Source organism: Ambystoma mexicanum, chromosome 9, assembly GCF_040938575.1.
Source record: "Ambystoma mexicanum isolate Mex_15411 chromosome 9, UKY_AmexF1_1, whole genome shotgun sequence".
In the NCBI taxonomy this organism is placed as follows: Eukaryota; Metazoa; Chordata; class Amphibia; order Caudata; family Ambystomatidae; genus Ambystoma; species Ambystoma mexicanum.
The window spans coordinates 542334702-542357992 of NC_090931.1; the positions used below are offsets into that span (position 1 = coordinate 542334702).

At 44.0% G+C, this 23291-nt stretch overlaps 1 protein-coding gene across 1 annotated transcript in view; it reads right to left on the reverse strand.

Annotated features, from left to right (window-relative positions):
- Positions 1-23291, reverse strand: part of LOC138488252 (uncharacterized) — a 2582589-nt gene that overhangs the window by 1863784 nt on the left and 695514 nt on the right. The window contains exons 8-9 of the mRNA XM_069615092.1: positions 9222-9345; positions 4277-4445 (exon numbers count right to left, since the gene is read on the reverse strand). Of these exons, the coding sequence (XP_069471193.1) occupies positions 4277-4445; positions 9222-9345 (293 nt within the window). The remainder of the gene's footprint in view (positions 1-4276; positions 4446-9221; positions 9346-23291) is intronic.

The following is a 23291-nucleotide window of genomic DNA, read 5'->3' on the forward strand; positions in this document are numbered from 1 at the left end:
TAAAGAATATCTTGTGCCAGTTGTGTAAATACAACCCCAGGAAAATACACATGGACATTATTTTTCAACTAAACCCAGCTAATGGAATGATGGCACGGGTTTCGTCGTCCTTCCAGGTCTTACCAACTTTCTTCTCTGTTTGAACTGCCGGTTTGTTGTAGCGGTCTCCTTGTGCATTCGGCCTTGCTCAAAGTGTGCTTTCGTGCTCTGCTCTTTATCCCTGTGGGGAAGGTAAAGGGCCGTCAGGTGTGCATGATTATTGTCAATTGCTTGACTCTGCTTGACCTGTGTATTGGGACATGGCAGGTGTTAGTCCGTGGTCTGTTACTGTGTAAGAAAATCTTCTGTGTGGGAAAAGGGGGCGGGGGTAGAGCTTCTAAATATCATACAGGGTAGAATGCGGAAAAAGTGTTACAGGGAAAGGGATACCACGTCTCAACCCTTGGTGGCCCACTTCCACTCCCAGAAGACCCCTCGCCCAGGTGATCCTTCCCCACTGGTCCACCCCCAGGAACTGGATCCAGTAGCGAGGGCCGTGTCCTGGCCACCTCCACAACAGATCCCTGGGTACCAGCGGGTGAAACAACTTCAGGTTTCTCGCAATGGCTATAAGGGCGGTGGTGAGCCCATTAAAAAGAAATAAATAAACTAGTAAAACATTCTTTGCAGAATATGAACATTTTTGCGCCGTCAGAGACTCAGTGAAATTCCAGGTTCTGAATACTGGATCACTGATTTTGTTGTCTCGCCCTCACACTTTACAAGCTTTAAAATTAAAGTGTCTGATTGATATCACACACACATACACACACACACACACACATAGAATCCAGCACTACCAGCGCCTCTGCGTTATCCTGACTGACATTCAAACCTACAGAGCATTCGAAGCAAACTGTACATTTTTTAAAACATCTTTAAAAAGCACATATTTCCAAGCATTAATGTTGAAGTGTCTGATTGATAGTGTAGCCACGCTATAAACACTTATAAACCCTCTACACAGTTTCAACTTGTTCCCAAGCACTGTAGTCAAAATTTCAAAAGCAGTTCTGGAACATAAGCTCTGTGCCCATGTGATATCACACACACACACACACACACACACACACACAAAACAAATCTGGTGCTACCAGAGTCTCTGCATTATCCTAGCCGACATGCAAAACCACGGAGCAGTCTAAGCAAACTGTACAGTTATAAACACGTCATTGAAAGCACATGAGTTGCAATCAAGTGTCCCATGTCAATTAGCTGGTTCCCGCAGGGGGGTCATCAATCCAGGGCTCTGCCAGAATTCACAAGCCAGACAAGCTATAACCACTGATGGTCGGAAGCACCCTTTTAAAAAGTTAAAGCTCACTGTTGTTTCATTATCAACAATGCACAGATTTAAGTTTTTCTAAATGGGTGTCTTGTCAACAAAGCACAGCATTCTATTTCATGCATGTGTGTTATAGGTAAATCCAAAAATAAACTCAGCCCTGCAGATGCTACCGAGGGCGAGCAACACTTTTTCTAATCAACAAAGCACAGCATTCTATTTCATGAGTACTCTGCAAAACTAGAGAGTGGCACTGGACCCAGGAAACATCTAAAATTAACCTCATCCTACAGATGTTTCCTGTGTCATCATTCCATCAGCTGGGTTTAGTTGATAAACAATGTCCATGTGTATTTTCCTGGGGTTGCATTTACAAAGCTGGCACAAGACATCCTGTATTCCAGTGAGCTAAATATACAGACAGTCTATGTTTTCTGCTGATGTGGCGGGATTGCTGCTCTGTGCGTCATCACATTCCTGGGATTCCACTGGCCTTTTCGTAGATAAAATAAAACCTGCAGTGTTAATTCACAGAGCAGCAGATTGCCACATATAAGCCACGCACAAGATGTTGAAGATTTAATAAAAACAATAGTTTGACTTTTGTACAGGGTCTGTGAAACATAGTTTACTTATAAAGTGAACTGCCTTTCATTAGTCACACTCTGTATCAAAGCCAGTTCATATAAAATTGATATACATTTTTATATCAAAATTGAGATAAAAAATGTTTGTATCAAATTTTTTGGAGAGGAGCAACTTTATACAAACATTTTAAATAAACATTGTATATCAAAACAATATTAATTTATACATTTCTATATACAAAATATGATTCATTATATTGATTTGTATATGAATGTTTATTATCCAAAAATATGTTTTCAATATGTTATATACAAAAATATTCATGTGTATATTAATTTGTATATACATTTTTATATTAAAAAGATATTGAAATTGCTTGATATCATGTTCCGCTTCCTATCACAGTGGGGCGGAAACCCTGTGTGGTGTCATCACTGTATCACTCTGCAAAACCCTAGATTCATGGACCCCGTCTTCAGAGCCCACTTCGCTCTCAGCGCTCGACCAAGCAACACCGTTGCCCGCTGCTCCCATCTTTATATAGATTTTATATAAAATGTATAGTCACTTATATCAAAACAGATATAAACTATACACACTTCCTTTTTAAATATACATTCGATATCAAATCGATAGCAAACATTTTCGATATCAAGTTCTATTAAGTTTATATCAAAGCCTATCAAAAGGAGACGTGACCACCTGTCAAAATTTAACGTGAGAGAAAAAGGGGTTCGTTCTACTACTGATTTCTATATTTCTATGATGAGATATACAGTGTAAAGTTAGTTTATTATGAAAGGCTAGTTTATTATATAATGTAGTTTGCTTCCAAGGCATTGTTATAAAGTATTATTTAAGCACATGAAATGCAAAGGAAAACCTTAATAAATATCTATATCAACTAAACTTGGGAAGATGTATTCAGTTGCTTAAATTGTCCACATCCCAGTGTGTGATCCTGGGCAAAACATTTAAATCACACTATGTCTTATCTGCAGCTCCGTAAATGATTTACGTCATAGCTTATGTTAATATATCATGCTATTACAAACAAAAAAAGCCTAATTACCATAGAGTTGCTCCATATATAATTATAGTAAAATTTAGGTATGTTAAACCATAAAGTTATTTGCCACTTGGCTTACTTATGGCAATTTATTCTAAAGTCACTTCCATGGTGCCTCCAAGTATCAGACTGATGATGCTCCTTGCAATGCCCTTTTCAGTGAAGTCACTTCTGTTGATGCAATCCAAATATAAGTTAGAAGGTTTGCGTTAATTTGGTCCCAGAGATCCTGGACAAAGCTGTAATAGATGCGTTTCTTGCACCTGTAATGGTCCTGCAGTTTTATTGTTTTGTGTGCGTGTGAAAATGCCATCTGCCAGTAATGTTACCCAAAAAGTTGGGGGAGTTGCGAATGAAACCATATGGCATCACGCACACTGCATTGGGTGAGAAAAGTAGCAGGGCTTTTTTCAGCCCCCCACTCTTGCAATGCTTGATACTCACCCGTCTCCTGTTCCCCATCATTAAGTATCCTGTGGTATGAGAGAGGAGACGAGGAAGGAAGAGGGATACAGGTGGTCCACCCCTCCCCAATTTTAGAGGGTACAAAAAACATCAAAAGAGCAATAGGGGGTGAGTGAATGGGCCTGCATATCGACTGAGGACCAGCTCGACCAGTAGAAACATGTTTTAAGGGCAAAACAATTACTGCAAGAGGAAGCCTACTTACAGGCCGACCTTTCTGCATCCTTATTTCAGATGGTTTCATATAAGAACTAGAATTTCGGCCATGGAAATTATGTCTTTTCATTGTCAACATATTTGAAGCCCTATGCCCCTAAATTAGCCACAATAAGTGTCATGCATAGAGACACACTGGGATGTGGTGGACCTTAGGAGTTTGGATAGGTTTTTCTAATGAGAACTGCAACAAATGCCCGCGTTCGTAAGGGTCATTATCTCCTCTTGATTTCAGTTGTTCCATTATGGGCCATACTCTTCCCTCCCTTTTCAGCCCACTGAGATACCGGTGAACCAGCCATACAAACTGGCTGTAGCTAACGAAAAAAACATTCCTTTTGTTTCATTAATTTTCCACCATTTCTCCTCCCCCATATGTTGTTACAGCAACAATGCTTTTGTTGCAGCCACAAGTCAATGTCTTTGTTTAATGTACCCAACATTTATATGAAAATTGCTGATTCTACAATGGTATCCGATTGGAAATTGATCTAAAGTATCGGTTACAAAGTATATTTTAAGAGATTTCAGGCTTCTAAATAAAGCACAAACTATATCTAAACAAATCTGCAACAACCTTTTGGAGAGCACAACAGAGACGTGAAAGTGTTTACCAGCTGATGGTGTTCGCTTCAAGGTGACTTGCAGTGGAAAGAGCCAGTGGATTAAATAGGGTTCATAGCGGCCATTGTGAACGTACAGGACATTCAACGTCTTGCTGGTTTCCAGGATCATTTCTTCACTGCTGGCAAAGGGTTGCATGCAAGGTGTATCCTCATATTTCTGTTGCGAGAAAGGGTACACAAAATATTATGGATATTCTTGTAAACGGAAGAGCAGTACGGCTTTTGTTTATGCAACTTATTTTATTTTTAAACCAAGATAATTTCATTTATTTTGCAATGACAGTGGCTCTTTGTAAAATTCAAACTCCAGGTGTATTTCGAGCGCCACCTTAGTAAAGGGGAACACGTATTGCTGCCATGTTAAGAGAGAGGGAACAGCCACAGCCTTTTTGAGATAAGCCCGCAAAGTGTGGTCAAGCCAAGATGGGCATTTCAAGGCGTGGCTTGCAATCACACAAACTCCAGGCCTGTACTTGGACGGCAATGGTCATGCAGGGGCGACTCCATAATGGATGTGGCCATGCAGGGCTTAGCTCTCCACCTTAAAGGGAAGGTTTAAGTTAAATGGGATGGAGCTGAACTCAAGAAGCATGGCACTCGGTCACATTAAGCGTGACGAAGAAGGGTATCCCTGCCCGCTACTCCCTTGGTTCATGGTGATGCTGTCCTCTTCCTCTCCAGAGGACAGGTTCAGCCTGGTAACAATCTAAAAGAAATAGTTTTCTACAGTGCTTACCGAAAGGTTAATGTAGAAATCATCATTCATTTATAAATCAACCCATCCTTGCTATAAAACATCAACTCTACACATTTTCAATGATGGCAAACCACAGCCCTTGAATGATTTGGGAACCCAAGACCATGCAAATGGGAGCTGTTCACGATACAAATAAGCTTAGGGAGAAAGTTAACGGAACAATAGTCAGCTTAAAAGACATCCCGGGAACACTATTTGCGACAATTAGAGTGATTAACAATGTGTTTATGAGGTTCTTTAAAAAAAACTGTACTCACAGCAGACAAGAGTTGACCCAAACAAGATGAGGAACTGTTAGATGAGGTGGACTTACAAGTATTGCCTGCTGAGAGGTATGCTGGAAGCCCTTCTACAATTGGCTGAAATTAAGTGAGCGGTAGACAACGTGGACGGGAAGTACCTGGCTCAGAAGCTACTGTTGCCCTGTAGAGATGGTTTAGAGAAGGATATTCTCCCTGAAACTTTACAAGAGGTGCTAATTATGCCAGAAAAAGTCCCACTTGACCATGGCTCTTACCATCTTTTAGCGTTGATTAATGTGGGCAGCAAGTATTTTGCAAAAATCTTCACGGGCACAAGGACCAAGCAGGAAATATCCCCCAGAGAAACAATACTAATAGCAAGAGTCTTTTTTTGATTATGGAATGTATGTAGGTTTTGCAATGATAATGGGCTGTACCCTGTCTAGACGCATATAAGGCATTTGACTGTCGACTGGTATTTTATGTTTGAATTATTGGAGAGGTTTGGGGTGGGTCTCGGATTCTTAAAATGTGTCCAATTATTGTAGAGTTATCTGATCTCCAGAGTGAAGATGAATAGCACTAAGTCCACGTAATTGCAGCTTTGCAGGGGCGTGCGACGCCTGTTGTCTCCACTGCTTTTTCTATTATTTATGGAAACCCTTAGATTGTTTAATGATAGAAATATTCAGAAATGGGGTCCTGTATAGCTAGACAAACTCATCAAATGTCACTTTACGTTGATATTTTGCTCTACATGCAACACTCAGGGTGCACATTCTCAGAAATGCTGAAGCAAATAGAGGATTTTGGATTGATATCTGGTTTACAAATACATTGCAAAGTTGATCAATTGCAGTCCCCACCTATTACTATTACTGTGCCTGCCTGCCTGCCTTCCGATATCTGGGTATGCAAATTAGCACAAAAGAGTAGACATTTATCATACGAATTTTGCAGGATGCAAACTAATTTGGTAACATCTGTTGATTTTTTGGCCTAAGTTCCCAATGTCTCTGATGGGGTGCATTTTACTGGCAAAAATCATAATGTTGCTCAGGGTTCCATGTGCATTTCAGTGTTTTCCTTCGCTCAAAATCTAGGCCGTATTCAAACACAAATACAACTTAAAATTGCAGAATGAGGAAGATGGGTGGAGCACCTTGTTGCGAAGCTTAATATGTCGCAGCCTTATTGCAATATGTCTTCACTTGGGTTGAGATACATAGTGATGATGCAATGACTATTTATTTCATTGTTTTTTTATAACGCGCCTAATACTGTAACTGAGTTTGGTTTCTAAGCGCAAATCTGGGATTCAAACCTCTGTTGCTCTGCGGGTTCTTGCTTCTAAGACCATTGCGTTGCCCCTGTGCTATCCTCCATTCACCCTATGCTTATTTTGGCGCTAACTGCTCAAACTAGCCTGCTTAACATTCCTGTTTTATCTCCAGGGCAGTTTATCAGTAATCCCAAAAACTTGCAAGCAATACACTGGGTTTGAAAGAAATGCACACAGATAGCTACACAATTGTGCATTTCCCGGCATTCCCTCTTTGTGGCAACACTATTAGCCATGGTAAACCTACATTGTTAGGCAGATCGAATGACGTGGGTTCAAACACTAAGTAGCAATCGTGTTGCAATGGTAGATGTATAGGCTTTGACACTTTTTGTGCTGAACTAAGAGCAGACAGACCTTTTTTCTAACCTATGCTGAAATTGATGCTTGTGCCAGAAAGACCAGGCCTGAATTTCAAGAGTAGACATTGTTTTATGCTGTGAACAACAATATTATGTCTTTAGCCACTGGGGGTAAAGTGTATATCTGAACCTGACAAAGTATGTATTCCTAGTGTGAAAGAAAAGGGCAGTTTGATGAATTGAGGAGTCAAAAGCATATTAAGTAGCAATGTATGAACTAGTGAATTCTGATGAAAAGAAGACAAAGAGAAAAAAGTTAACAAATGTATGGATTTGTGAAGGCTTAGGCCTATACCTCTTGCACCGGCGTAATATAGTTGGCAAGGGATATATTTTATAATACATATATGCAGCCCTATAGATAAGGGATCGATCAGCCACTTTCACTCCCTAAAAATAAACAAATACTCTCAAAAAAGCACAATAGGAAATGGAGATGGTGGACCTTGAGCCCCTGCTTTGACCCACACAGCTCCATGGATATGTTTGGACCAGTTGTACACGTAGTACCACAGGAAGAAACTACTAATCTTACTGACTGATCAGAAGAAACACTTGTGTATCTTTTAATGGATATGAGTAACTAGGTGCAAAGGCATACGCATTTCAAAAGTATTTCTGTATTTCAGTTAAAACATGTTTTTACTCCCATTGGGAATTTGACTTAAGTGTTCACTCCCTAAAAAATCGTTTTACTCACAACTTTAAAAAATAGGGAGTAAAATACACCCACTTCAAAAGCTTATCTGGAGCACTGCATATATGCTTGCCGAAAAGATGCAGTTCCATTTTGGCACATGAAAGCGAGATTTAACCACACACTTGCTAAGTGCAGCACTAGCCTTTGTTTATGTAACTCTGTACATTAATAACCTGTGTGGTGCGCGCTGACCTAACAGAATACTGATAAGACTTTGCTGATAACTTTAGGAGGTGAAGGGAGTACACCAGGAAAGTCAGGGGAGCGGAATGAAGTCCTAAATACTTCTGCTGTGCTCATTTGTTGCAATGCACTAAAAAAACCTATGTAAAGATAGAGACAGGGGGTGAGGGTACTCAGGATCAGGACTGTCGGAAGTGTGTGCTTTAGTGTGTCCACCTCAAAGCTGATGCCATTATCAAACTAACCACACCTAAATTGATCCCGATTTTTCTTTGGCACCAAAAAATAAAAAGCAATAAACTACAGTCCATGGAAGGTAGGAAGCAAATTTGGCAGACGGCCAGAGGATGAGGAATGGTAGAGGGCATGCATTACTTCTAAGGGGTCCTGTAATATGTGCTGCAAAGTAATACATTTGAAATGTTAACAACGTGTTCATTTGTCCCCTGACCTTTTGCTCAAAGTCAACGTAGCGTCCTTTCTGCACATGTGGTGGGAGATGTTCCTTTGTTCAAACTTTATGGAGTGAAGTGTTAGCGGTACTTGGTCAGATCATTGGCTGGGTGTTCGATATATCCATAAAACTAGGTGTACTTGGGCTAACACCAATTAAGAAAAAGAGAAAAATATTGACTATATGTCTAATGTTAGGCCTTGTTCTTGCAAAGCATCAAATTGCACAGCAGAGGAAAGGTCCGGGCCCTCGCTTCATGGACATTTGGTTAAAGAATATGATGAAGTGGCCTACAGCCAAAAGAGAGATCAGGATCTGAAAAAAGGGACATGGGAACGGTGGACTGTTCTACTCCATTTTGGACATAATCTTATATTAAATGCTGCACTACCCTGATTGGATGGCACCTTGAATAAATAAATTGTCATTATTGGTCAGACACTTCCCCATTGATCAATACTTTTCCATATTGGTGACTAGGAGTTGGTCATTACCTTGGTCTGTAATGTTGTGAGTTTACTCTGTTTATTACTTCTGTTAATGCCGGTTTTCTGTACTGAATGTGTCTATTGTTTATATTTGATATGGTTATTTCAATTTATGTACAAGAACATTTATTTTGGTATGAATTTAATTCTGTTCAAATTAATAAACATATATATTTTTTAAAAAAAGAAATGTCATACAAAAATGCAACCTTTACCTTGAAGCTAAGTGGGCCAAATTCAATGCTCAGAAACAGATTCGAAATGAATAAAACTGGTGCATGGGAGATGGGTTAGCATGCTTGAGACTACCCAACAGACAAGGAAGTGTTAATACAGCAAACTAGCATTTCAAGACAGCACATTGCATATAATGAACAACAGTTTCTTTTTTGTTTCCCACAATACCTCCACCACTGCATTTTCGATGAGCCCTGAAATTGGGGATCGTGTTGCATGTCGGAGTTTTAACTCTGAAAGTCTGTGCTGCACCATTCGTCCAAATTTCTCCCTGGACACTTTTTCAATATTTCTAAGGTAAAAAATACAAATATTAAAGTATTACTGAGCATGAAAGAATATGCTGCTCTCTTTTCCAAATCAAAACAGAAAAATACATTTTAATTAGCTACTTTCCAATTCTTTATGAATTCCACCTCTCCCGTTCCCTACATTTATTATGGTTCTTCTCAAATACGCTGATCATTACCTCTTTTCCATTGTTACTCCTAGAAATATGTGTTAGCAGAGAACCCATCTTTCAGGCACCTATTTCAGGTAAGAAGGCATTTGCCTCTTTTCTCAGTCTCCCCCAATTTCCAAGTCAACGTCAAGCAAACTGCTATCTCATTGAGGACAGAGTGTGCGGTTTTGTCTCATTCAAGGTAAAGAGACTGAGCTTTGCTATGTGATGTCATTACACTAAGGGTTCCAGCCAGCCTTTACTTGGTGAGGCAAGCATGAAAGCTGACATTGTCCCTTATATTAAGTCAAAGATCGCTAGAATAATTTTCCTAGATCCTATTTAGGGTTCAGGAAGACCTTCCACACCTGGCTCTTGGGCTTCTTCATATAGTCAAGCCTATGCTCTCAAATGGGAAGCAAGGTTGTAAAAAGGGAAAGGCTAACATACAATAAAACAAAACAGATTAATGTCCACACAGCCTTTATGTCAAAATACACTCTGTATAAAGCTGTTGGAAGAAATGGAAATGCAGTATGTTACAGACAAGTAGCTTTTTAGGACAGAGACTTTAGGGCAGTGACTTGCACATCAAATCCCCCTGTGAGCTGTCCTATTGTGGATACATGCTTTTAAGGACTCCCTCCCGTGACATTGATACCCCCTACTCTAGGAGTCAATAACTGTCCTGTGTTTGCACTCTGCTGTATCTGCATGGGTGCGTGCTGTGACTGCCCTTGCGGCCGATTCAATGGTGCTCGCTGTGGTTGTAAAGCCTGTTGCGTTTGCAGTACTTGTGCCTGATACACTGTCTGATCATGGGCAAACCCGTCCCTGCCTTGCGAGCTCACAGGAGGATAAGCTGCCCCCCCTCTTGAGAATTGTCCATTCTGTACATACCCTTGGCTCCCACATGTTCGCATAATATGCCCTGTCATTCCACATGTCCAACACACAGGAGGGAGTCTTCTAATCTGCCCTCCCTGCAGGCTTTGATTATCATTCTGCATATTCTGAAAACCTCCTTGGTTGTTCTGAAAACCTCCTCTTCCTCTAAAACCAGCTCCCCTGCCTATCGGCATAAACCCATGCGCTACTTGGTCTGGCTGTCGCAGATTATTTGCTTGTGACATACCCGCTGCTTGCTGCGTTCCCAGCCCCTCTCCGCTTGTCAGTACTGCTCCCTCTATAGCGTACTTTGACAATTTCTTCTGAACTAATTTAGCTTCCTCAAGTTTCCTAGCATCTTCACTCTTTATGTTTCTCTTGAAACAATCGGCATTGATGCGCAATGGTCAACTGTATTTCTGCCCATGGTTTTGCTTCCATTCCCATCAGCTTCTTGAGCTGTCTCTGTACCTGTTCTGGCAATCTCTGACACAAAATATGATAGAATACTGGTATTGATTTCCCCAACGGTTCTCGAGTTTCCAAAGACCACTTGAAAATGTTGAATGTAAGCAAGCGAATCTTCGTCCTCTTTCATCTTACGTGCCATAAATGCACCTATATCTGATGTATCAGGATATTGTACTCTGAGCGCTTTCCAGATTGCCGCCCTACAGTTATTTAACGGCACTATGTCATGCGCTGTGTTCTGTGCTGTGACACTTGAGTATCCTGCTCTCGTCCAAATGTCATCAGCCCTTTCCCCAAGGATAGCTGCTAGAAGACCCGTAATGTCCCCTATGGCTAAGGTATTTCCTCCTGTCATTTGTTCCAATTCATAAATCCATTTCCCCGCAGCTGCCGTTAAGCTGTGCAATTTGCATCTTAAATTGTCTTTATACATCTGGGGCCAGGGGATATACTGTGGCCTGACCCCTCCTTTCTCTAATATAGGGAATTGCAAAATCCCAAAGTCGCAATCGGCTTCCATCGCCTGCCTATCCATAGTAGGGACAATGGTTCCTGATCGCCTTCTCCCTGGCAATTAGCTTAATCTGCTCACATATGGCAGCGATTCCCCCTCTCACTGTGAGATCGCCCTATAAATCGCTCTGGGTACGCCATAGGCTTTAGCGTCCTTTCTTTAGGTTGGTCTAAGCCCGACCATCTTACTTCCTTGTCTGTCTTGAAGCACCCTTCAGGACCGCATGCACTGGCAACCTCCTCCACACAGACGGGTGCCCTTTCTTCGTCTGACATATCTTGTCCCCAACTAGTATGGCGGTCATCTTTCTCGTCTCTGTTTAGAGTCAGCCTGTCCAAAGACAAGACTCTATGCTCAAGACTAAACAGGCTTCCTTCCTTGCCTCATGACTGGGCAATTTCAGATCAATCTTTTCCCCTGTTCCTCAATTCACTTTTTGTCCTCACCTCCTGATACGCTTTATCGATTGTCTCCGAAAATTCCTATCTCAAAATTCTCCTCTAGGTTTACCTTAGATGGTCCTGGCATTGCATCTTGCGACGGGAGAAACTCCCCTATGTCGCCCCATGATACTACCGGACTTGGTTCCATTAGCTCTTTCTCAATGCAATCAATGTCGCGTGTCCTCTGTCTTCTCTTTCGTTCCATTTCCTCGTCAAATTCCCTTCGTTTCTTCGCTTCATCTCTAACCCTTTCTTCTTCCTGTCTTTTCGCTTCCCTTCTTTCATTTGCCCTATGTAACTCCTTGTCTTTGCATTCTTTTATCTCTCAATTTCTGTTCTTCCTCTTCTCTTCTTTTCTAACCTAGCTCGTTCTTCGATTGCTCTCTGTCTATTGTCATATTTTCTTTGCTCTTCTGCTCTTTCTTCCTTTCTTAGCTGCTCTTCCTGATACATCGGTTCTCGTCTTTGTCTACTCTTTCTTTTATACTCATCTTCTTTCAATCCCTGTCTTTTTTTATCCTGCTCATCTTTATCTTCTCCTTGCCTCACTTCCTCAATGCTCTTCCTATCAAGTTTGAGCAATATCTGACCACCCATCCATTCTGTATGTGCGCTATCTTGACAGCTTTGTCTTTTTCTCCTTTCCATCTCTTAATTTCTCATTCGATCTCTAGGGTCACATTTGTCCGTTCACTTTTCTCTTTTTCCTGTAAGACTTTAGTGATCACTTCCTTTGCTGAAGTCCTTTCTGGACTCTCGTCACTGCTATAAGCAGGCGGTTCATTTATCGGATTACTGTACCCGGTCGCTGCCTTCAGTTCCCTTAATGGATACAATCCATCATCTTTTGTACTATCGCCATTTACTTCAGGCGTGGTAAGGGGAGCAGAAGAATCAACACCCCTCTCTTTACACTGGTTAAGCATCCACTCTTCAGGAGGCGGGTCTTCCCGTTCCTCTGGTACATCTTCCAAAGCTCTAAACTAGCAAACCTTTTTTCCAATTTCTTTCCTGTGTACGCAGCGTGCAAGTATGTGGTCATGTGTTGCAAAACCGCATTTGACAGCGATCCCCCTTGTGGCCCTGGCATAAACATCTTATCTGCCGTACTATTAACCCATTCTGCACTGTATTGCTTAAGCTTGGGTGCGTGTTTTGGCAGTTGCTTACACAGGTGTACTAGTGGAGTAACATCCCCCATTGCGACAAGTCTCAATTGACTGTCGATACTTAGCGTTATTTCACCCCAAAAAAATACATTTCAGAAAAATAATAAATATGAGCGTGCACCAATCGTTGCCACTCCAAGCCTCTATTTCACACTTTACTTCACGCTACCTATTCAGTCGGTACCGACGACTAAACAAAATAGACGTTTTTTAGTCTTAACCTCTTAACACAATCTATCGTTTGTCGCTTTTCGACATATCATTCTTTTCTCTATATAAAAAATACATAACATACACAAATAGACAGACTAGCAGGCCTCGACATATAACTCTTCTCAGCGCTCCTCGCTGCTATTCTTGCCGCTAAAAAAATACTCTGATGGGAGTGCAAGTTATTTCCTTTCGCAGACCATGTCTACGTGTCATCCATTTATCCACTTGGATTTTGAAATAACTTATTCTAAAACATTGCTTGAACGTAGGACTCTGGGCTTATCCGTGATGCACCTCGACATATACCTTATTTGACGCTCTTCGTCTTCAACTAAATACCCAACCAAGCCCTGGAGAGTAAAGCACTGGAGGAACTGTTTGGCTGTGTGTTCGTGTGGAGTCAGGCATAGTAACTCTATTTCTGCATTATATTCTGTGTATTCGGTGAGCCGTGATCAGAGCGTATGTCTCCTTTAAGGACCTTGGAGCTCATGCTGTGAACAGCTGACAGTGAACAGCTGACTGAGCACGCCGTGATACGTGCCTCTACAAAAAGACATGTGCGCTGCCCTTGCAGGAGCTGTTTGGCTGGACGGTGGAAGGAGCCTATTGTCAGGAGCGGCGGCTGTGAAAACCTTGGCAACTGCTACTCAGCACTGAACGAAGGAAAGCAAGTCCTTCCCCGTCCTTTCACCATCTACACGCCGTGGTCTGGAGGTTATAAAATCCCCCAGACACGCAGAGTGCGCAGTGTTTTATTGTGCTGCTGTGCGCCCGCAGTGCCACTGGGGTACGGTCTGAGGTTTACCCGAATCCGCTTAAGGTACTGGTTTATTACTCTTTACTTCTATTTGGGGAATACAAATATCACCGGGCCATCTAATTAGCCTTGAGACCGCGCCCTCTGATCCGGCCATTATGAACATTCATTTCTGATAAATATATTTATCCAGAGCTGCGGGTTGCGGTAGTGTGCCGCGTCCTTTGATCTGGGTTATACGATCTTCTATTCCTTCAATTATTTAGCCCAGAAACTGCAGGAAGCGGTGGTGTACCAGGGCCTTTGATCTGGGCTTTTTACACTTGTGGTAATATTTTCTTGGCTCGGTCACTCTCAATCCAGCTTTGAGATCAGGCCTACGAAGCCAGATAATTTCTAAGACTCTGACATGTAACATTCCTGTACAAGATTTGTTGATCCCTGACGTGGGGGAACTGGTTATGGCTGCTAATAAATCATTTATCCATCCAGCAGAGAGGGGGCTAGATGGCCAACCAAGATGGCGGCCCCCCTGTAAGCTCTTGGCTACCTCCCACATGAATCCTGTTTAATCGTGACAATCCCGAGGCGAAATCACCAAATACGCAAGAATTACACTATTCCAGCGTGGCACTTCATCCCTGCCGAAAATCCAGAGCAAATCGGCCTTGGTACAGGCTGCACAATTGCGAACCACCCGGCATCAAACCCCCGGGATTAGTAGGAGGAGCCGCGGTCTCACCTGTGAGACCTGCCGGGTACAGCAGCAGGGAGGTGGCACCGGTGGGCAGCACTACGGGAGTTGGCCCGCTGCGTGCAACACTCCACGCCCCGTAGCGCCAAGCGGCTCCACGGCCCCCGCCAAGCCGCACACGGCCTGCCTTCCCGAGTGCACAGAGAAGACGCCCGGGACGGCGGTGGCGCTTTCCCGACCCTGCTGAGCAGCTACAAGGCCCACACCCAGAAGTAAGACGGTGTTGGAGCGGACACCGGCAGGTGAGAGGCGGGAGGCGCACGAAAGCACACAGGACAATAAGCCAACAACACTAACCAGGGCTGGCAAGAAAGGGGATACCCTGCAGAGGTCTCCGCTCCCCGAGGCACACCCGCCGTTTCAGCTAGGCGACGGGCCATAACGACACTCCACGCAGCCCGGTCCTGGCCCCTCCTAGTGCGGCACGCAGCGGCAAAAATCTGCTTGTTTAACACCAGAAACCAGCGACACCCCTTAAGGGAAAAGAACTTGGTCCAGAGACAGATAACTACTAAATACCACCAGTCCCCCATGTGAGATTATCTGCGGCCCATCATCCCAGGGCACACGCAGCAACCGGGCACATCTAATCCGTCCCACCCCACGTTCAAGGCATAAAACGCAAAAACTGGGGGCTCCGACCCTGCCTCCGACAGCACAGGACAAACAGCCGAACGGCACCCACATATCCGCCAAGGCCAAGATGGGGAAGTCAGACAAGTCCCAGAGAAAACTCATTTTGATGCGGGCCCAGCACCCAAAACGCCCAGATTGGATAACCGCCCAGAATCCCCAACTAATCCATCAGATGAAGAACACCTGCAACAACCAGACATTAGTGAGATCTTAATGGAACTAAAAGCAGGGATAGACTCACTCTCGTCCAAGGTGGACCGGCTGCAACACTGCCTCGATAAACACAGCGACAGGTTAGACTCCGTCAAACAAAGGGTCTCTGATCTGGACGACGCCGCATCATCACTCACCACCCGAGTCTCCATGCTTGAGGGCCAAATGAAAACTGTTCTGGCTAAAAATGAGGACTTGGAAGGTCGCTCCAGACTAAATAATATAAGGATAGTCGGAGTTAGGGAGCAACAGCTACCAAACAAAATGGAGGAGCACATCGAGAAACTATGCACCGAGCTATTTGGCCCTGCTGTTCTGTCGCAATTATTCGTGGTGGAAAGAGCCCACAGGATCCCTGCAACCAGACCCATCCCGGGGACACCCCCCAACCGATCATCGCCAAGCTCTTAAGCTATAAGGACAGGGACGCGATTTTAAGAATGGCAAGAAAAAAAAGGGCAAACTCCACTACGACGGGGACGACATTCAGTTTTATCCGAACTTCTCTCGGTCAGTCCAAGCCCAAAGGAGGTCGTTCACCCATGTCAAACACAGGCTGCGCGACAACCAAATCACGTATTTGATGCTCTTCCCTGCGAGACTATGCATTCAACTTGAGGGAAATGCTCACTTCTTCAACTCCCCCGAGGAAGCCACATTGTTCCTTGACAGGCAGGGATGTAAACCCGCAAACCAAAAGGCCGGATCTGCAAGCAGAGAAAGGGTGGGGAGAATCCCGCCTTGATGAACACCCGTGACACTGATCCAAAGCAAGATGGAAACAAGCCATCAGGTCAATCTTCGCAATCGGGAGGTTCAGGCCTAAGTCTTGGAAGGCCACCTGCGCCCCGTGCACAGCACGTTTTGCGTTATAGTTGGGGGGTTTCCAAACAGACAAGTTGGGGGTTGTACATGTAAGGAAAGTTGTTATAATGTTGTTGTTGTTCAAAATGCGCGCCATGCACCACCGCCCAGCCACAGACCTCGCCCCGGGCCCCGCGCCCGCCCCTCGCACGCCCTCACGTCTGATGAAGTTCCCATGCGACCCAGTCGGCCAAAGTGCTGGGACATCACCGAGGAGAAGTCTACCGCTACTCCCTCACAGGGGTCCCATATAAAACATCATTGTGCCAATTCAAAGTAGCAACCCGGAACATTAGAGGGGGCAATATCCCAGCCAAGACACGTAAGATCCTGCAACTGCTCATACGCCACAAGATAGAGGTGACCATGACTCAAGAGATCCACCTTTTGCCTCAAAATGAACACCTGTGGGCCCGCAATTGGGGATGCCACCGTTACTTCTCTTTCTTCTCATCCTACGCCAGGGGAGTCGCAATCCTCATTCACTCTTCGCTGTGTTTTCGCTTGATCAAAAAGGAAAGGGACAATGATGGAAGAGCACTCCTGGTACAAGGGATTGTGGAGGGAGAGGAGGTGGTTTTCGTCAATTCCTACGCCCCTAACACAGACGGCGCAAACAACTTCGACTGGGTGCTGTCCCGCCTAGCGCAAGTGCGCAACGCAACCATAATCTGGGGAGGCGACCTGAATACACATCTCGACCCACAGCAAGACAAGTCACAGCCAACAGCAAACCCATCCAAGGCCAGCCTACAAGTGCAGGAGATCTGCAAAGCATTCGACCTATCTGATATATGGAGAAACCAGAACTGGGAAATCCGAGACTACACATATCACTCAAGCGTCCATAATACAAGCTCTCGTATCGATTATTTGCTAGTCTCCGCACACAGCAATTGGCAATGGGGCAGCTGCCAAATACTCCCCAAAACATTCTCGGATGTGAATGAATGATGGAATGAATCGTGGTGTTTAAATGTGGATGTTGAGAACAATATTCGTGTAAATTGCTTATAAATAAATATATATATATTTGACAAGACTTACTATTGTTTAAATGTGTACAGATGTTCTGATCTCATTTCGCCCAGGTTCATTTTTGTTGAAATTAACCAGGGCACTGTCAACTCCGCAGGGGTGCTGTGGGAATCACTCAAATGCTATGTAAGAGGCGTCTGTCTGGCTAAAGAAAACGGAATTCTGAAACATACCAGACGAGATCTAGGCACCAGCGAAACTCACCTGAAAGGCCTGGAAAATCAGCAAGCCATTAATAACTCGGACCACATCCAGGCAATGTTGAAAGAAGAAATTCTCAACTTCAGAAACCTAGCGGAACGCGAGTTAAAATTTCTGGGCCACAATCACAGAATTAGACAATATGGCGAAGGCCAGAAACCTGGAGCCCAACTTGCACGTCTCATAGCTGCAGATAGGAGACCAACAAGGGTGGATAGTATCCGATCACCGCAGGGAAAATTACTGCACAAAGAAGAAGATATAGTCGAAATGTTCAGAGCATTCTACCAAGAGCTATACAGTGCCAGGCACCCAACAGACATCGAGGCGATTTGGAACTATCTCAACGACACAGAACTGTACTGGGTGGAGAGGGAACTCCGTGAGCCACTGAACGAACCCATTACACTAGATGAGATCCAAGAAGCAATAAAAAGTCTACCGCCATCCAAAGCCCCAGGATGCGACGGGTTAACCGGCGAGTTCTATACATTTTTCGCCCGACTCACAGCGCCCCTTCTCCAAAATGTCTTTGAAGAAGCGATTGAATCCGGCATCCTCCCACAAACACTAAGGGAAGCCAATGTAATTCTCCTGCACAAAAAAGACAAACCTCCCGAAGAATGTAAATCCTATCGCCCAATATCACTAATCAATCTCGATGATAAAATCCTGGTAAAGATTCTCGCAAACAGACTACTCCCGCTAATGCCCGCTTTGGTACTTGCAGATCAGGTGGGATTGGAGCCTGGCCGAAACACAACATTTGGGATACATAGAATATTCGGGGTTCTGGCAGCATGGACCCCGATCAGCAGGCAGTAGCGGTGCTGCTGGATGCCGACAAGGCGTTCGATTTCGTCGAGTGGCCCTTCTCGTTTGCCGTGCTGCAGCAGCTCAGACTTGGGAAACAGTTTATCAAGCTGGTCTCGCTCCTCTATAATCAGCCCCAATCAGCAATCACCCTCGGTTCGACTCGCTCGGTGTATATAAATCTCCAACGTGGCACCAGGCAGAGATGCCCATTATCTGCCATGATATTTGCCCTTGTGATGGAGCCCCTAGCGGCTCGCCTCAGAGAATGCCAAATTCAGAGAGGGCTCAAAATATGACTTCACCGTTTGATAATATCCCTCTATGCCGACGACATTGTCCTGTACATGCAAAACCCCAGCGAAAACCTCAACCCGATCATGCTTCAAATAATAAAGTTTGGGTTGGTATCAGGGTTGAAAATTAATAAATCCAAATCAATCGTATTCCCCTTAAATACTAAGACCAGAACATTTAAAGATGATTTCAACTTTCATTGGGAAAAAGCTCACGTCCGATACCTAGGAATCCTGATGTCCCTGAACCACCACAACATTTTCAAAGACAACTATGAAAGCACACTGAGAACACTAAGGGAAAAGGTGAACAGGTGGAAAAGTCTCCCGCTCACCCTCTGGGGAAGAGCCTCGTTGGTAAAAATGGCATCTATTTTCCAACATCCCTATCTTGTTGGCACGTCGCTGCTTGGGAAATCTGAAAAGTCTGGTTCTAGACCTCATTTGGGCGGGCAAACCCGCAAGGGTGGCATACACGTCCCTCGTTCTCCCTGTCACCAAGGGCGGCCTAGCACTATCCAATTTGGAATGGTACTACTGGGCAGCCCAATCCCAGTTCCTCAGTCACTGGTATGAGCCCCAGTTCATAAGACTACACGTACAGGTCGAACAGGCATTGGCCTCACCCAACTTGCTGAGGGCCGTGATCTTCAGTAAACAGGCTGTCCCACACTCAACACTGAACATAGTGCAATCTACATACACAATATGGCGGAAAATGGCCCAAAAGTATAAGATACGTTCAGATACTCGCCTCTACTCCCCGTCAAATTCATCTCCGGGGTCCCACTTACTGCTGAGAAAGTGTTCCTATACTGGGCAGACAAATGCAAAATAAGTACACTAGGCAACCTTTTCATACAAGAAACCTTCATAACACCCCAGCAAGCGAAGGAGAAAGGTAGCACCACCTCCCTAGATATTTTCATATACTTTAGAGTCCGTTATACCCTACAAGACCTCATCCCATCGTTCCCACAACCACCACCCACTTGGCAGCTACTGCACGGAGTAATTCAGGCACAAGGGGAGGGCAAATTGGTCTCATCTATCTACAAAACCCTGCTCATGGACACACTGCCACCAAACCCCAAAACAAAAGCAAGATGGGAAACTTTGCTACAAACGCCCATTCCAGACAAAGACTGGGATTACATACTACAACAGACCCAAAAAGTGTCACTTAACTCACGCTTCAAACAAATTCACTTCAATTTTCTGCACCAAACATATTACACCCCCAAACAGAGAAACGGACATCACCCTGAGTCAAACGCATCATGCAACAGATGTGGGACACCTGACGCTGACTTTCTACACCTGGCGTGGAGCTGCCCGACGGTGGCCAAATTCTGGTCAGATGTACTTGGTGAAACCGAAGCAATAATCGGCGAGGGGATGGAGCACGTCCCAAGGGTGGCTCTCCTAGGGTTGACGAAATCGTTATCGCCAGTTAGAAAACTAGCAAGCATACTATTGGTACTGGCGCGTAGAATAACAGCCATAGCGTGGGGACGAGGTCCATCCCCCACACTAGCAAGCTGAAGGAAAGACATTCTCTATTGCCAAGAAACGGCGGGCACGGCGGGGGGCAATGGCGGCAAATTTGCAGCCCACTATTTGGGCCTGTTTATATGCATGTTTTACCAAAATGCAAAAATAAAGTTTTAAAAAAAAAAAAAATCGATCCATCCAGCAGTCTCAACGTGGCTGTGTAGACTTTCCCCTACAGCTAACTATGTGGAATTGCAATTGGCCCAGGGAGAAGTTGCTGACCAAAATGATCTTGTACCACAACTGACATTAAAAATGGATGACCAATTTAACCCGGCTCTGATACGGAAAGATATTGTCCATGCATCACAGGAGCCTGCATTGAATAACGATACTCGGATACTGCCAACTAAGTCTCTAACTGTTACCCCTAGAAGAATTAAATCTCGGGGCCCTATTTCAGGCCAAAGAATCATGGACCATTACATAGTAAAAGCTGGAACAACCAGCACTGAACTTAAACATCCACATGTAAATAGAGGGAATGTAATGCTTGACCACTCTTATGATAAAACATCATTTCTTTGGGGGACATAATGACATTATGGGCATAAGCATTATTGAGTGTTCAGACAAAGCTTTTGGATAATGAAAAAACTGAGGGATTAACTGAGTGTGTAATGCAGCAGACGTGTGATGCATCAGTACACGATATACCTACGGCTCTCACAAACATCTTAGAGGAAATGGAAATGGAAAACAGGGGTTGTGGGGAGGAAAATATCAATTTTCATAACATTGAGAAGGTCCAGAAGACCTACTATGAAACTTCTAAACTGCACCATATGTTACAAGAAGTGGGTGAGAGGATTCGCCTCTCCCACCCTACAGTGTCTGCCCTGAATGCTGTGTTAAGTTCATTTGGAGACCTCTATGACAATGTTTGGTCGGAATTAAAATCAACCCAACTTGCGATGACAGAAATTAATGCTAAAGTTGATTATATTGGTTCAGTGCTTTTGGCTGAAGTTAATAATAAATTGGAATATATAGGCTCAGAAACGTCATCAGGTTTGGTTGTGGCCCAGAAGATAGGAGGAAGTCTTCAACTAAATCCTATCGTGGTTGAGACTAGTTCAGAGATATTGAGATTTCAGATGGTGCTTGTACTGAAAATGAATGCAATGATGTTACGACTTCTGCTGCAGTTAAAGTGGGGCTAATAAATACAAGGCCGCCGCCCTCAGGAAGGCTACCACCAACACAAGGGGGTACTAATTCTGCTATAAATTGTGATGCAAATTGTGGTGGGGACCAAGGGCACAGTGATGTCAACCCGCAATATGTGAAAGAAGGTCGGGTGGCCGGTAACATTAAGGCCTCTGCAAAATCTGTTAATCGTGTCTCTCAGAAGAAAAGTAGACAGAATAGGCGGAGGTTGATGATAAAAAGACAACATACCCTAGCACTTAAAACTGTGCAAACTACATTTTTTAGAAACAAGCAGAAATCTACTGGGCCTGGCTTAAAGGAATGGGAGGCAGACCACTCAAAACCAGTTTCTGTCGAAATCTTAGTACAACCAGATCATTTCATTGATACCAATAACAAGGCTGAGGGGAGACTGCCTCTTCGGCCTAACATAGAATGTCTCACCAAGGTCCCCTATCCGATCCCCCCCCGAATGTGGAGATGGACAATCCACAAATAAGATTAGGATCGGGTAGTGGTTTGGGAAAAGTCAAGAACTCCCCCCTGAGGGCCCTAAAAGGGGTGCCTATATTGAACCTACATTCAGCATCTTTTGGGCTACCAATGTTGGCTGGCCAAAGTGGTTTGGGGAAAACTGTTTGTTCTGATAGATCCTGCGGTACAGATAAGGTAAACTTTGGGCTACCTGTCTGGACCCCAGTGACCGGCTAACATTTGGGGCCCAACTGCAGTGGCTCCTCCTACAGTTATAGAACCATCTTGTGGGCTGTTGGAGAAAGAAGGGACTGAAAGTAGCCACAGGAAAGGCAAACTACAGGTACAAGATTTACCCCCAGCAATTGTCTATCCAGGGATTGCTTCAAAAGCCACCTATGTTGGTCGGAGGTCATGTAAGGAATACAGGACAAAGGGGGAAAGACTGTTGAATTTGTTGGTAATGGATTGAAAGCATATACTCAAATAAAGACCAATAAGAAAGAGGCGGACGATTCAGCTAATACGTTAAGAATAAGAAGTCTATTGGGTCCTGATGAGAGGATCTGCTTAAATAGGTCAAATATTCTGAGAATATTTGCTGAAATCCCAGTGTTGGCCCTTGTGAGCTTTAACGACATCTCTGGGGTGTCTTTTCTGAATAGAAACTGTACTGATGTGAGTTACATGTTCCTTGACTCTCCACTGGTTAGAGAACTTATTCTGACACAAAAAGATATTTTAGGGAATACAGCCTTTGAAATAGAGCAGAAATCAATGAGGCATGAGGATTTACCGACCCTACAAAAAGAACGGAGTAGGGTGGGCACATCCCTATGCACTTGGAAGGATGAGGAGTGGAATGTAAGTACTGCTAACCAAGGAAGGGAACAGGCAAAGGATATTGATTGGGAAGCTCTGATCTCAACCCTGTGGCAGAAATTGGTCCCTTAATGATCCTGTACCCCAATTAGGGGCTAATAAAGATATTAAGTTGTCCTTAAAGTCATGGAATACCAGAGGACACCAGCATCTTTTTAGTAATCCTCTCTGTCTTGCAAACCTACGAGAAGCAAATATCATTTGCCTACAGGAAACATGGTTGTCCTGTTCCACTATATTAGATGGGTACAAGATATACGATCAATTAGCAAAAGCTAAATCTGGGGGGAAGACCCTCAGGAGGCCAAATTACTGCAATCAGGAATCATTTGGGCCTGGATGGTACCGTTATAGAGGGCTTCCCTTTTGGAGCTTTGGGAGTGGAACTTACCTCAAGGGATGGTGATCTAAAGCTCTTGACTATAAATACCTATTGGCACATAGGTATCTCTATTGCTGAA